Source organism: Parasteatoda tepidariorum, chromosome 5 (assembly GCF_982258835.1).
Source record: "Parasteatoda tepidariorum strain Cologne lab strain chromosome 5, Ptep-v5.0, whole genome shotgun sequence".
Lineage (NCBI taxonomy): Eukaryota > Metazoa > Arthropoda > Arachnida > Araneae > Theridiidae > Parasteatoda > Parasteatoda tepidariorum.
The window spans coordinates 120,744,194-120,758,186 of NC_141759.1; the positions used below are offsets into that span (position 1 = coordinate 120,744,194).

At 31.6% G+C, this 13,993-nt stretch overlaps 1 protein-coding gene across 1 annotated transcript in view; it reads right to left on the minus strand.

The window, feature by feature from the left end:
• LOC107456787 (liprin-beta-1) overlaps positions 1-13,993 on the minus strand; it is a 55,087-nt gene extending 41,094 nt beyond the window's left edge. The window contains exons 1-3 of the mRNA XM_087165024.1: positions 13,404-13,993; positions 6,044-6,127; positions 5,851-5,964 (exon numbers count right to left, since the gene is read on the minus strand). Coding sequence (XP_087021150.1) covers positions 5,851-5,964; positions 6,044-6,127; positions 13,404-13,889 — 684 coding nt within the window. The 5' untranslated portion in view covers positions 13,890-13,993. The remainder of the gene's footprint in view (positions 1-5,850; positions 5,965-6,043; positions 6,128-13,403) is intronic.

A 13,993-nucleotide genomic window follows, 5' to 3' on the forward strand; every position in this document is an offset into this window, starting at 1 on the left:
AATAATTTTTTAACGAACTTATTTTTTAAATTTTGTTCCTATGCTGTTAGGTAAATATATTGATAAATTTCACTTTTATTTATTTTTTTATTTTTAAACTAAGAAATCTTTTGTTATTTGCGTGATCATTTTTAGAAAATATAACAAAACTTGTGTTTACTTCTTCATTAAGAATTTGAACATTACCATCGAACTTAATAATTCTGTAATTATTTACGCATAATAGTACAAGCAAATATTGATTTGTTAAAAAAAGTTTCTTTTAAAAGAAAATATATATATTTTTAACACTTTGTTTTAAGTGTATAATGAATTTCTTAACAAGCTTTTTTTTTAATTTTTTAAATTTTCTTTCAATAATTTCAGCTAGATATCTTTATAAAATTCCCTTTTTATTTTTAAACTGAGAAATCTTTCAGAGAACGAAAATTTTGAGAAATTACTACAAATCTTATGTTTACTTTTTAGTTTAAAATTCGAACATTTTTAATTTTAAACTTCGGCGTTTAGTCAATCTAACTTTTATTTTAATTAAAATATATTTTGAAATTTTAAAATCAGCTTTTGTTTAATAACAATATTTTTTTTCATTAAGGGTGTTTTAGGGGTTAACTTAAATTAAGACTGCTTATACCTTATAAACGATAAAGAAGTGCAAATATTTCATTCTGTATCTACACACATTTTTTCAATAAATATTTTAAGTAAGATTTGTACATCTTAGTCAATTTATTTAATATCTTTCTTTAGCAAAACATATATATTTTCAAATTTATAAATTGATTTAAATCAATATGCGTATGAAGTCTTGATAGAAATCTGACTTTCTGTGCCTTAAAGTAAATGAAATTCAAAAATACTATATCGCGATACATCGCTATATCGCGATGCAAAACTGACGATATATCACGATATATAATTTCTAATATCGCCCAGTCCTAAACACAAGTAATTATTAGTTAAATTATTAATAATTAAACAATTATTAATTAAATAACACAATAACATATAAAAATGTTTAAAAATTCCAATGGCAAAGTTTTGAATTGAAATATAATCTCTTGCAAATGAATTAAAGAAAGGAGAATAAAATGATAGTCACAGGGAGGAGAGTCAGGGGAGGAGGAAAAAGAAAACGCAGGGAAAGAACTCTTAATATCAGTTTATATAAACGCTAACACTAAGCCTCTTAATTAAAATAATTCTAACAAAGGGGAACACTCGGTTTAGATTAGGTAAAAAAAATAATAAATAAATAAATAAATAAGTATTATTTGTTAACCTTTTAGGATTGAATAAAACACACCAAAATTTTGAAACTTAACTCCACTAGTTCAAATGCTTTTTTTTTTTTTTTTTTTTTTTTTTTTTTTGGTTTTCAGTTATAAGGATACGTGAGTGCTAAATATAATTATTCAAAACATAAAAACATTTAAAAAAAAAAAAAGCGAGGCGAATTTTTAGAAAGTATAACAATGCTTCAAAACAATATTAATTCTTCAGCTAACATTTTTCGTTACGTGAGGCAAAACAGCAATTATAAATTGTAAGATAAAATAAGTTTTCAAGATTTAAATTATTTTTATTTTATTAAAATAAATCAACATTAGAAATGAGCGAAAAGTGTATTGTTCCACTCAGTGACAACAACAAAAAAGTTGGAAAAAATGTATAAGATCTTTCTTTTTTTTTTTTAACAAAGAAAAAATTAGGATTATACTGATACATTTCTCCGGAAAAACAACTTGTGATTTAACTCCGAAAACTAATTCATTTAAAAAGAATCCTTTTTATCGTCAGACTAAAAATACGTGGCTGCGAAAGGAGATAAAAAAAATGCACGGCTTTCCTGTAGTTCATCGAAATACCGTAGAGGAAAGGGGGAGGAATGCAAATTTACAATTTAATAACAAAAACCGTTTCGGATTTTGAACAAAATAGGACATGATATTATCAGATAATAGCTGCAAAAAGAAGAAGGAAAAAAAAAAAAGAAAAAAAAGAAAAAAAAAACTCTCATAATTGTACAGCTAGTTGTTTTTTAAATTTGAATCCTTAGAGAGACAAATAAATGAATAAATAATTAAATAAATAAATTATACGTAAAATAACTCAAAAATTAATTTGTATAACAATATTAGAATGTTCATAAAAGATTACTTTATAAGTTAGTGAAATTTCTAATTTTTTTTTCGCTTAGCGAATAAATATTGACGATATGAGAAGCGGGTGAGGGAAATTTTCTGAAACAGCGGTAATTGTGACAATAACATTTTCTTTAACAGAAATAAATAATTTTTAAGCTTGCAATAGGGTAGATAGCATCACTTTGCATTAAAATACACCAATAAAAAAAAACGCAATTTAGATTTCTATCAAAATTAATTTGCACATTTGTGTACCAAAATTTCGACACAAGATTTCGATCGATTCACGGATTCGATCGATTTTTGCCCTCCAGGAATACTTCTATCGAAAATAAAATGATATGAGGAAAAGTAGGTGGTACAAAATACGTTTCAATTTAAAATATTTTGAATTCATTTGTATCAGCCTTAATAATAACTTGATCTTGGTAACAGGGATCCAGTTGAAATGCGCGTTATCTATAGCTAGTCAGAAAAGGGTCAGAATTTGGAAGGAGCTCCAGTTGAAATTTGCGTTATCGAGCTCATCGGAAAGTGGTCTAAATTTCGATTTGACCATATAAAAAAAATTTGCTGTGCCCAAGAAACTATTTTAACTTCAAATTCATTCAATGTAACTAGTCGAAATTTCGATAGATGATAAGTTTTTTTGTTGTTGATAAAACGATGATAAAATCATGATATCGGTTAGGAAACGACTGAAGTTCAAATTTGAGCATTCCAACATTCGAATGCAAGATTCCAAACTTACAAACACGAAAGCAACTTAATAAAAACGTAGTATTAAAACTAATGGCAAAAAATGAAATAAAAAATTGTGTATTTCATCTGATTAAATTTTTAGATAGTGCAAAGATTTTCCACCTCATAATTTTAATTTTTTTTTCTTTTGAAATGTATAAATCTGAATTTATACAGAAAATACTAAATGAATGTCATAAAAATAATTTTTTCAAAAAATGAATCAGGACTTAGCTTATTTATAAGCGTGAAATGAAAATGATGGCGGCCCTTATTACGGTTGTAAAAAACTTATGAGACTAATGGTTCTCAAACTTTTTTCCGAAAGAAATTAAAGAGTTATATTTAACTAGAAATATTAAGGCATGAAATCCCTCCCCCAGGCATGGCAAGGCAAGGCTGAAATCCACTCCAGATGAAAACCTATGATCGACTCACAATACTTACATTTTCTGAATTTTTCCATCTCCAGAACCTATTTTATTTTTTATATTATAACCGTCGTTTAACAGCCGACCCAATTTTATGGATTTACGGCTACTCATGTTCAACTCCGCAGCTTCGTCATTATGAACCCAATCCAGAAGACAAGGGAACTCCTGGATCAAGTATTGGGAGAAATTTCCCTTCGTGGAGGACTTTTTGATGGAACTAACCCGCATTTGCATTACATGGAGGGGAGGACCACGAGAACCTCCCACGGTTAGCCTGATGGCAAGGGATTCTGACCCATGATCCGTCTACCACTGAAGATATTTCTAGTCAGCACTGTGGTCGGTGCAAGCCGGATGAGGAATTCGTATCGATCAGTCATCGCCGGGATTGAACCTGATTCACCTCATTGGAAGGCGAACGCTCCGTCGTTGACCAGCCGACCCAATTTTGGGCCGACCGAAGACCTCCCGTGTAGTCATTGGAGACTGGTGCACGTTAAATCTGTTGAGTCTCACAGTCCTCCTTGTTCCCATAACAAATCATACCTCTGGAGGTACTGATCCGGTAGTTCCCTTGTCTTCTGGATTGGGATCAAAATGACAAGGCTACGGAGTTGAACATAAGTAGTCGTAAACCCAAAATTGGGTCTGCCGTTCAACGACGGTTATAATAATAAAATAATGAAGGTTGGTGTATTTTGTTTTTCATTTCTGATAAATGTATAACTTTTTTGTTAAGAATAGCAATGATAAAGTGAAGGGCAATACAGCATCCATTTATCCATCAACGACGCTCAACTTCTTTTCAAGACAATTAATGCCCTAAATGATTGTTGTTCCTCAGCAGATCCGTTTTAAACACTTTTCATTTTTTTCTTCTGAACAATGCGGCTTTCGACACTTCTTCACTCTTTTGACCGAGTGGGCGGTTTAAAGAGGTCATCACGTGACTTTAGGAGAGTAAAAATGAAATAATCAATCTCACTTGCTCAAAATATTTTACAAAGTAATAGAAAATAATAAGACTTTGCAGAATTTAGATTAATTCTGAAAATACAATAAAATAATTATCGGAACTAATAATATAAATATATATATATACATATACATTTTTTTGTTTAGAGTTAGAGATAGTAGTAGCAGTAATTCATTTACGTCGCACTAGAGCTGTACAGTGGGCTATTGGCGATGTTCTGGGAAACATCCCTGAGGATGATCCGAAGACATGCCATCACAATTTTGATCCTCTGCGGAGGGGATGGCACCCCCACTTCGGTAGCCCGACAACCTGTGCGCGAAGTCGAGCACTTTACTGTAGACCAGTTTAACCAGAACCCATACCGCACACCCTCGGTCCCTACGCAGACTGATCCAAGTATACTTGACTTCAGTGATCTGCTGGGAACCCTGTCTTAACGATCAGTCCACTGCTGTACAGAGTTAGAGATAAGAAAAGTCGTTCTCAATCAAACTTGCTGTACCAAGAAACAAATATGAGATACTTAAAACTTTACCACCACTAAAATACTCCCAAAAAGAAGCATTGTCATGTCTGCTCTAATCATCATCAGCTACACTAGTTCAAAAGGTTAGTTTAGCATATTGGGTAATCAAGAACAACAATGAAGGGTTAAAAAAGAATAATTATCAAGGTTGGACTAAAATCGGAAGGGAAAAAAAACCTTACAGTTTACGGTAAACTGGCCAAGACCAAGACATGTCGTAGGGGGGGGGGATTAAAATTAAAGAAAAATGTGGGAGCTAATGGGAGACACATTCAAAACATAACAAGAAAAAAAAACATAAAAATAAATAAACATTGCTTCACATTAACAAGAAGATAGACTTCCGTGCAACCAGGAACAGAAAATCGTTCTAAACTTGGAGTTTTTAAAAATTGACATGAACGACAAGCATGCAACGCCTCACCGAGTAGTACGCCAAAACACTAAATTAAGGAGAAAAAAATTCCCGGGATTTTGAATACAGTTTTTGACAACAATTATGATAATAACAGGGGTGATTGTGAGCCCAACTCAAAAATCCTGAAACTTTCTTGAGTAAAATCCTAAATGACGCACTTCAAAAAATTCATGTCTTTTTAAATTTGAATCATTGATATTTTCAAAACATGAAATTCTAAATAAATCATATGCAGCATCATTTAAATGAATAATTTTGTATAAATTCACTTTTATCTCTAATCACATTCTACTAGAATACAACATTTACAAATGAGTGCCAAGTATAAATTCCTAGTTCTAATATTTTTAAATAAAATATACAAGAATTTTTATGCATAAATGTGATCAATGATTTCTGGAAACTTCTGAACCTTGGATTTCGGAAAATTTCCCAATCACGGTTAGCGAGAAATCCGGACTTTTTTCGGAGCACAATCACCTCTGTCATAATCATAAGAAAACATGCATTCAACGAATGGATATTGAAAAGTAGCAGTCAGTTCCTCTAACAGGAAGGTGTCCACAAGTTGCTATCTTATAAAATGTTGAATCAAAAGAACTCACTTTTCTTAATAGTGTCTCAGAGTGGTCCAGTTGTTCTTTACTCTTTGAGAGTGAGTACTCCAGTTCCTCGACTTTCTCGTTTTGAGCCTCGACCTGATCCGACAACACATTCACCTACAAATAGATCCACTAGATGTATACTAACATTTATATACATGACAGATTGCATTTTCAGGATGATAAAGAAATGTACCTGAAGTGTGAGCTGTTGCTTCTCGATTTCAAGTTGGGAAATCCTCTGCTCCAAATCATCACACTCAAAACCTACTTCATTACCCTGAAATAAATAAGTTTTTTTCATGTCATCAACAATTATTCATAATAACAAATATTCATTCATATATCAACATAATAGTGGGAAACTAAAGAATGAAACTATGCAGTTTGGCGTTTGAAACAGGCTGATTCACAACATGCAATCCAGTTGTCTCTATCATCCACCATTTTTTAGAAAAAGAAAACTCCTTCAATTCTTTATATTTCACTAGAGGTATTAACTGTTACATTGAGAACTCATGACCATGGCATTAGTTGAGAAAACAATGAGACACGTGACATATATACTTTATATAAATACGGTGAAACCTCCAGAAGAGACCACCTCTGAATAGCGACCCCTTTCTAGAGGAACTTTTTCCATAGACTTTGTGTTGAAGAAAAATCTTTAGACCGTAGGAACCTCTCCCGCAGACCGAGCAAACATCTGCATCAAATGCGGAAAAGGGTCAAATTAAGGAAACACGAAAGAAAAAAATCAAAACAAATAAGTAGAAGTATTCAAAATATTTGTGAGAGAGCTCTTTTTTATTTCTTCATGTTGCAGTGAAGAGTGCACTAAAGATAAAGACGATCATTGATTTACTTTTAGAGTTAAAAGATCAGGGGTCTGTCTAGGTTTTTCTGAAAGGTACCTATTTTGTGAAAATTTAGACATAATTTGTGAAAAATTAAAAATTATATTAAAAAATCAATACAAAAACATGGTAAAAATATAGATTTATTGTCTCTTAAGGGATACAAAAATAAAGTTTTAAGAAAAAGCATTTTGTGAAACTACCGTTTTTGCTAAAGTTGAATTTGTGAAACTACCGTTTTACCTAAAATTGAATTTGTGAAGGTACCGCTAAACGGTAGTAAATTCTGCCTGGACAGACCCCTGAAGATATAAAAAAAGTTATTTTAGAAAAAACAAGCATCTCAAAGAAACAAACCTCTCTTTAAAGCTAACTCATTTTTATGATATAAAATATAAATGCAAACTTAAACAAAACAACATAATTGTTTATTTATTTAAACTAGCTCTTTACAATTGGTGAAATTGTTTTGACACATAATTACATCAGTTGGGGATCCTTTTTAAGAGACATTTTATTCATCGATCCGTCTTTTCATGAAGCCAACAAATGTGGCATTTCTGCACCCCAAGGAAATGACATTTGACTAAAATTAAAATCGTTTGCGAAAAATATCAATTTTGAAATCAATCTCTATGAACGACCCTTTTAGTGTGGAACGGGTGGTCTCACTGTATCTAGTTAAAGATGAAAATACTCCCTTCATCTAAAGTATATTTCAGAGCTGTTCAACGTTGTACCAAATGATAAATGAAAAAAAAAAGGCATTTAAAAGAAGAACCGAAAAGAAAATCCGGAAAAGAAAGCATCATTTTAACAATTATGGAACGGGGGGAAAAAGCAGCCGAAAAATCATCCCTCTTAACAGTTATATTAATTTAATTTAACGTAAAAGGGGCGTTGACCCCGAATTTAATGTTATTAAATATTTATTTCTTTGAAATTAGATTTTTTTAGTAAAAAGAAATTAGGTAGAGGATTAAATTAAGAGTTTTTTGCATTTCGTATAAGAAGCTCTCCACTTTTTTTAAAAATTCATGTCTAATTGTATTATGATAAAATAAGACACAGTCAATAGTTTTCTAATTTGTATGTTTTTTTAATAAAATTAAATATTTTAAAATAAAACACTACAGATATTTTGTTAAAATTTTTATCCTATCACAAAATGACACTCCTCAGAGGCAATTGAATTGCTAATGGATACATACTTACATAACAATGCTTATTAAGTACAGTGTATAACCAATTGTATTACGTATGCATTTAAAAAAAATATTATCAAAGCTCGTTTCTGCTAACTTCAAATTAAACTTAGTATATGAATCGGTTTTTAAAAAAGTGTTTCATTAAATTCGAATAAATATTTAATTATATTCAATTCGCGTTTAACAGCCTTACAACAAACTGGACATTCAATTCATGAAATTGTTAAAGAGGTGCTATCTATTTTTTTTTTTTCGTTGCTCTTTTTCCCTCCCTCGTTTTTTCTTCAATGATTCTAGCAAATAATGTCACACGTTCTTTGTGTGTAGTTGTTGTGCAAGGAAATTTCATGAAAATGAATGAAACTTAAAAATTATTCCATGGAATGTTTGTCCCGAGAAAATTAAACGGTATTCCGTGGAAATTAATATGGGTCTCCAAAACCTGACGTCATTGGAGCGGATTTTGAAAACAGTATAACAAACAGAAAAGTTAAATCCATAGTTTGTGCTATGAAGAGCCACAAAAGGGGGTCGAACTACTAAAAGCACGAGATTTTCATAGTCAAATTCAGGATTGGGTTTTTGACGTCAAAGTATCATCAACTGTAAAACAAACCTGGTTCCTTTTTTGTCATAGGGGACATTTTATCAAATATGAAATTTTCTTAATGTTTTCGAATGTTAAAATATGATTTCTTCTTAATGTCTCCAAATGTTTTCTTCTTAAAAAAATATTTACTATTTATATATTTTTTGATTTCTATTAATTTTAACACATATTCTCGTTTATACAAAAATTGAGTAAAATCAACAACAACAACAAAAAATTTTTTTTCTTATACAAATTTAACTTTCCATTTCACAAAAAAAAAAAAAAAGATTTACGATAATAAAGGGTCCTGTCACTCTTTCTTCATCTCAAGATGTTTTACGTTTATTGAGCGGGGATATAATAATAGTTTGAACAGTTGTCAATGGAAGCTTCGTTGTCAATGGAAGAATCTTAGTTTCAAAAGTGCAAAAATGTCTAACATCTATTTTTGGAGTAATTTTCAGGAAATTATTTAAAAAAAATAATAGAATGAAAATGAAACAAAATTCAGGGCGCTATATAGGAACGAACAAAGAGAGCGTTAAAATAACACTGTGAGTGACAGTAAATAGGACTTCAATAAAAAGCGTAGCCTATAAATGATTGAAATATATATAATTGAAAATATGATATAGATAATTGAGTTTAATTGAAATATGTTTACTAAACAGCAATGCGAAAATGTAGAGTTACTCATTCAATATATCGTCAGACAATGTTATTTGTTTGAAGAACATTTTCAAAAACTAAAATATCTTTAAAACAAATGTAGAACGAAGACAAACATTTATTTAGAATTTCATCTAAAATCGTCTGTAGTGTGTGCAAAAGAAAAAATATTACAAAATTAATTTTTTTCACGAAAGTAAAAAGAATCGTTTTCAAATTCAGCTTTCATTTTTCTTTATCAATTAGAATACATTCCGCTTATTAGCATTCCTACTGTATAAGGGACCTTCATCAAAATGGTTCTTCTCTATGTAAAATCTAATCCAGTAAAAGAAAACGTTCTTTTTCATCACTGGAGCAGGGAAAGGCGATAGCTCATGAGGTCAGACGACTTCAAAGAGAGGACTTATTTCCTCTTTTTTTCTCGTTGGGAGTCACGTGAACAATAAAGAATGGTCCCATTTTTTTTTTCTTTTTCTGACTCGTAAATCCACAGATTAACTTTCCCTCTACTCATATTTCTTTAATTGTCTCCTCATGGTTAAATCCTGCTGTTGTTGCCATCACATCATCAGCCACTTCCATTTTTGAATCCATTATATTAAACCATTTTGTGTTAAACCCCCACCTCGTGTTTAATGAATATATTTTTTTTATTACATCAGTGCATATTTTAAGATACTTAAAGTAGAGTGGCACCCCTTCTCAACAGCCCAACTCTTAAGAAAAACTTAATCTTATTCTTAAAGTGCATGAAAACGTTCTTTTCTTTTTATATTCTTTCTTTTCTTAAACTCATTTATAAAACGTATTTACTGACCGTGTTGTCTCATATAAAATATAGCTTCCAGCTTTGGAAGATTCAAATCTCTACTTATATATATTTCTTGTTACTTCGATTTTCACTCGCGATTTTCACTTCAACTCAAAATAATAAGAGGAACATATAACCACTGTATTTGTTGAACTAAATTTAAAAAATTTACTGGGGGGGGGGAGGTTATTTTTTAAAACCTTTTTTGGAAAGGTTAATTATTTTGATCATTTTAATTACAACCATATTAAATTTGAAAAAGACGTTCCAGTTTTTAAAGAAATCTTAAGCTTTTTCGCAACTTATTTTTTTACGATGTTAACAAGTCTTCCTTACAAATATTATATGAAGGGTATAATTCTTCAAATTTGGTAGAAGAATAAATTCCTTGGTTTGTGAAGAATAATGCCAACATTAATGACTTGAAGGATTTAAATAGGGGCAGAAGAAAAAGATTTTTTTGAATATACTGAAGAGCAATTGGAAACAAAATACTGAGATATGTGCATGCGTTGTGAAAAGTTTTATACATATAACCACTACGTATATATATACAGTTAAACCCCGCTATAGTGAATCTCCAAGGAACCGAAATTTCTGCTCACTATAACCGGGAGTTCACTATATCCGTTACGCGGGCAATTTAACTAATGGTTCCCAAACTCCTCCCTTTTATTACACATTGTTCAAATAAATGACGGAAAAATATTATGTAGTAGCAAAAAATGTGTTATTTTCCATTATTATTTTGTCTTGCGTACAAAATTTTTTTTTTAATCTTTAGCTGATGAGCAATCCTCAACATCAGATATTGAAAAACTTCCCGACTCTCAGATAATTTTTCCTGAATTTCTGTTATCCTGCTTTTTAAACCTGTCTAACCTGCCATTCGAGAACATAAAAGTAGTCTCATAAAATCGCTTAGCAAATTCATCGACATTTGTTTAGATACTTCGATTGGAGAACCACTTCAGTAATGTTTCTTCAACATCCTTGTGATCTGCTTTTCTCAACTTTTTTCTGCCATCTAAATTTTTTTCATGAGCAGAAATTATTCATTGCCTATTTATCCATCTGTTACAAACTGCAGATATCAGCTTGATTGCATCCATTTTCAATTTTTCTGATTATGCCCATTTTATCATCAATGGAGAACGTTTTACGTTTACTGCTCGCCATAGTTAAATTTGAGACACTTGATTACAGGATTTTTTAAACTGAACTGAGAGCAAAAAGGAGTTGAAATGAGGGCCTTATCAACACTTTCTAGTATCCAACCCTTTGACCAATAATGAATAATTGCTCATTCCCTCTGACATAAAATGTATATTGATCTGACTGACACCTCGTCTGCCTGGGTTGGAAACATCTGCTTTGTTTGTTTAGGGATGGGAAAGTGAGATAAAAGAAGCAAACAAGAAAAAAATGCTTATCGCTACATTCCCCTCTATAGATGGTTTTGAAAATCGGTATATGTATTTTTTTTGTTTTTTTTGTTTTTTGAAGTAGAAATTTCAAAACTATTACGAAAAAAATCAGTTGAAGACAGAAAAAAGTTCATTGCATCCAACTTCCTAACTTTTTTGGTTCACTATATCCACAAAAAATAACATTATCCGCGTATAGCAAGCCACGGGACCGAACATTTCGTTCACTATATCCGGGAGTTCACTATAAACCGTGTTCACTATAGCGGGGTTTGACTATATATATATATATATATATATATATATATATATATATATATATATATATATATATATAAGTTCATAACGAAGAATAAAACAAAGAAAAATAATAGACATATGAAAAAGGGGGGGGGGAAATAATAAGTAAAAAATAACAAACAACAGTTTATTAAAAATAATAATAAATAAAAAAAAAATTAAAAAAAAAAAAAAAAAAAAAAAAAATCATGAAATGTTAATTAAAAAACCGGAGAAAAAAAAAGGATATAATCTTTTCTTCAGCCCACACGATTATATCCGCAAAACAGAGTACTTTCTGATATTGTATCAATAAAGCCAAAGCTAAATAAATTAATACAATAGTGTGAAGAGCACTCAAAAAATTTTTTTTAAAAATAACAACAAATGAAATAGATCACAAAAAGTACAAATAAGTAAAAATTCATATATATATATATATATATAATATATATATATATATATATATATATATATATATATATATATATATATATATATATATATATATATATATATATATACATATATATATATATATATATATATATATATATATAGTTCAGTGGACAAATTATTAGACCCACTAACTATAAGATTCTATGTAATAATCTTACTGATCAGGTGATACTCTGTACAGCTCTATTATTTTTATGTGACTGAAACCGGTTTGCACTTGTTTACGTTCGGCTATCCATTGGTTAAATTAGACAAGATATTTAATATAGGTAAATTTGACGATAGGATAAACTAGAAAATATATTATGTAATTATAGAATATTTATTATATCTAGCACTTGATTAGTATAGTTTAATAATTAGATCAAAAGAATAGACTCACTGTAGTGTTTTAATAATGACATGTTTTGTACGCGTTTATAACTTTTATATTTAAACATAGATGTCATGGGTTTTTATTCGGGAGATTTCTTTTATAGACTTCCTATTTGTATTTATCTTTAACGTATTGTATTACAGTGTTAATCCATCGATACACGAGCGTAAACAAGTGCAAACCGCGTCGAAACAATGAAGCTGTATAGAGTATCACATGATAATTCAGATTTTAAATAGAATCTTAAGAGTGCATCGATAATAAAACGGGCAGGGACTGTACCTTCTTTCACGTGCTAAAGTAACAAGGTGAAAATACTTCATCCTAAATAACTTTCCAAGAGTCGCACACATACTAGGAAAGGAACACGATTGCTACAGAAACTAGAGAATTGAAGAGTGATTTGTATAGTTTGATTCAGATCCTATAACCTCTCTGCTCGGCAAAAGGGAGAAGGAAAAAAAATCTACCCACTGCAATATTTAAAAAGTGACGCATTCACGCAACGGACAGAAGCTGTAATGGAGGTCCATATAACTCTCTCCGCCTTTATTTACTACACACACACACTGGTACCAGACGATCTTTTAGCGGCCTGCAGGGATAGAACCCTCCCACAGCTCAACGCTTTAACCACAGATCGACTCTATTATTTAAAATAAAGCCATATAAAAGATGATAGGGAAAAAAATATAAATATTTTCCCTATCATCTTTTATAATAAAATATGAATCTATTTCACCCATTATCTGATAAAAATGAACGGCTTTTTATCCATTCATAATAATTATAACAAAATATTAACTATAAAGAATGGATACATATTTCTGTAGGGAGGGCTTTACATTGTCATTTAGAATAAATAAAAGTCTTACCGAATGCATGAAGTGAGCAGCTCCGCACCAGTGATAGGGAACGCAACAAGGCGAGCTACGGTGTCCCCAAGTCGACGCTGGACAATCCAGAGTGGGTCCTCTGTGGTGGATCCGGGAGGACGCGCGGCTCCCCGGCCTCCTCCTGACCGGTTCCGAGCAGGCATCGTCGGACAAAGTGTCAGACCAGCAGGGGTCACGGGGTGAAGAGAGTCTACAGGGTGGACGGAGAGAGGGACTGGGCGTCGAACGGTGTAAAGAGGAATCTCTACTTCGACGGGTGATGACCGGCGGCGGAGGCTTGTTGGGCAGGAACCGCTCATGAGCCTGGATATTCTCGTAGCTGGATCGCCTCTTGGGGTCGGAACTGTCGCTGCTCATGGCCTCCTCATCATCGGGAGGATGATGATGTCGATGCGACTCCACGATACTGTGGATGCCGGAAGGGTCCCGAGGCGGGGGTGGAGGAGGGGCCCACCTCTGCTGCATTATTTGGGGTCCCTCTAAAAATAGAACCCTCACAACACTTCAGTCGAGAGCTGCAGAGGCACTTGTGAGAAAATCCACAAAGAGAACTCTTTTTCTCCTCTTCC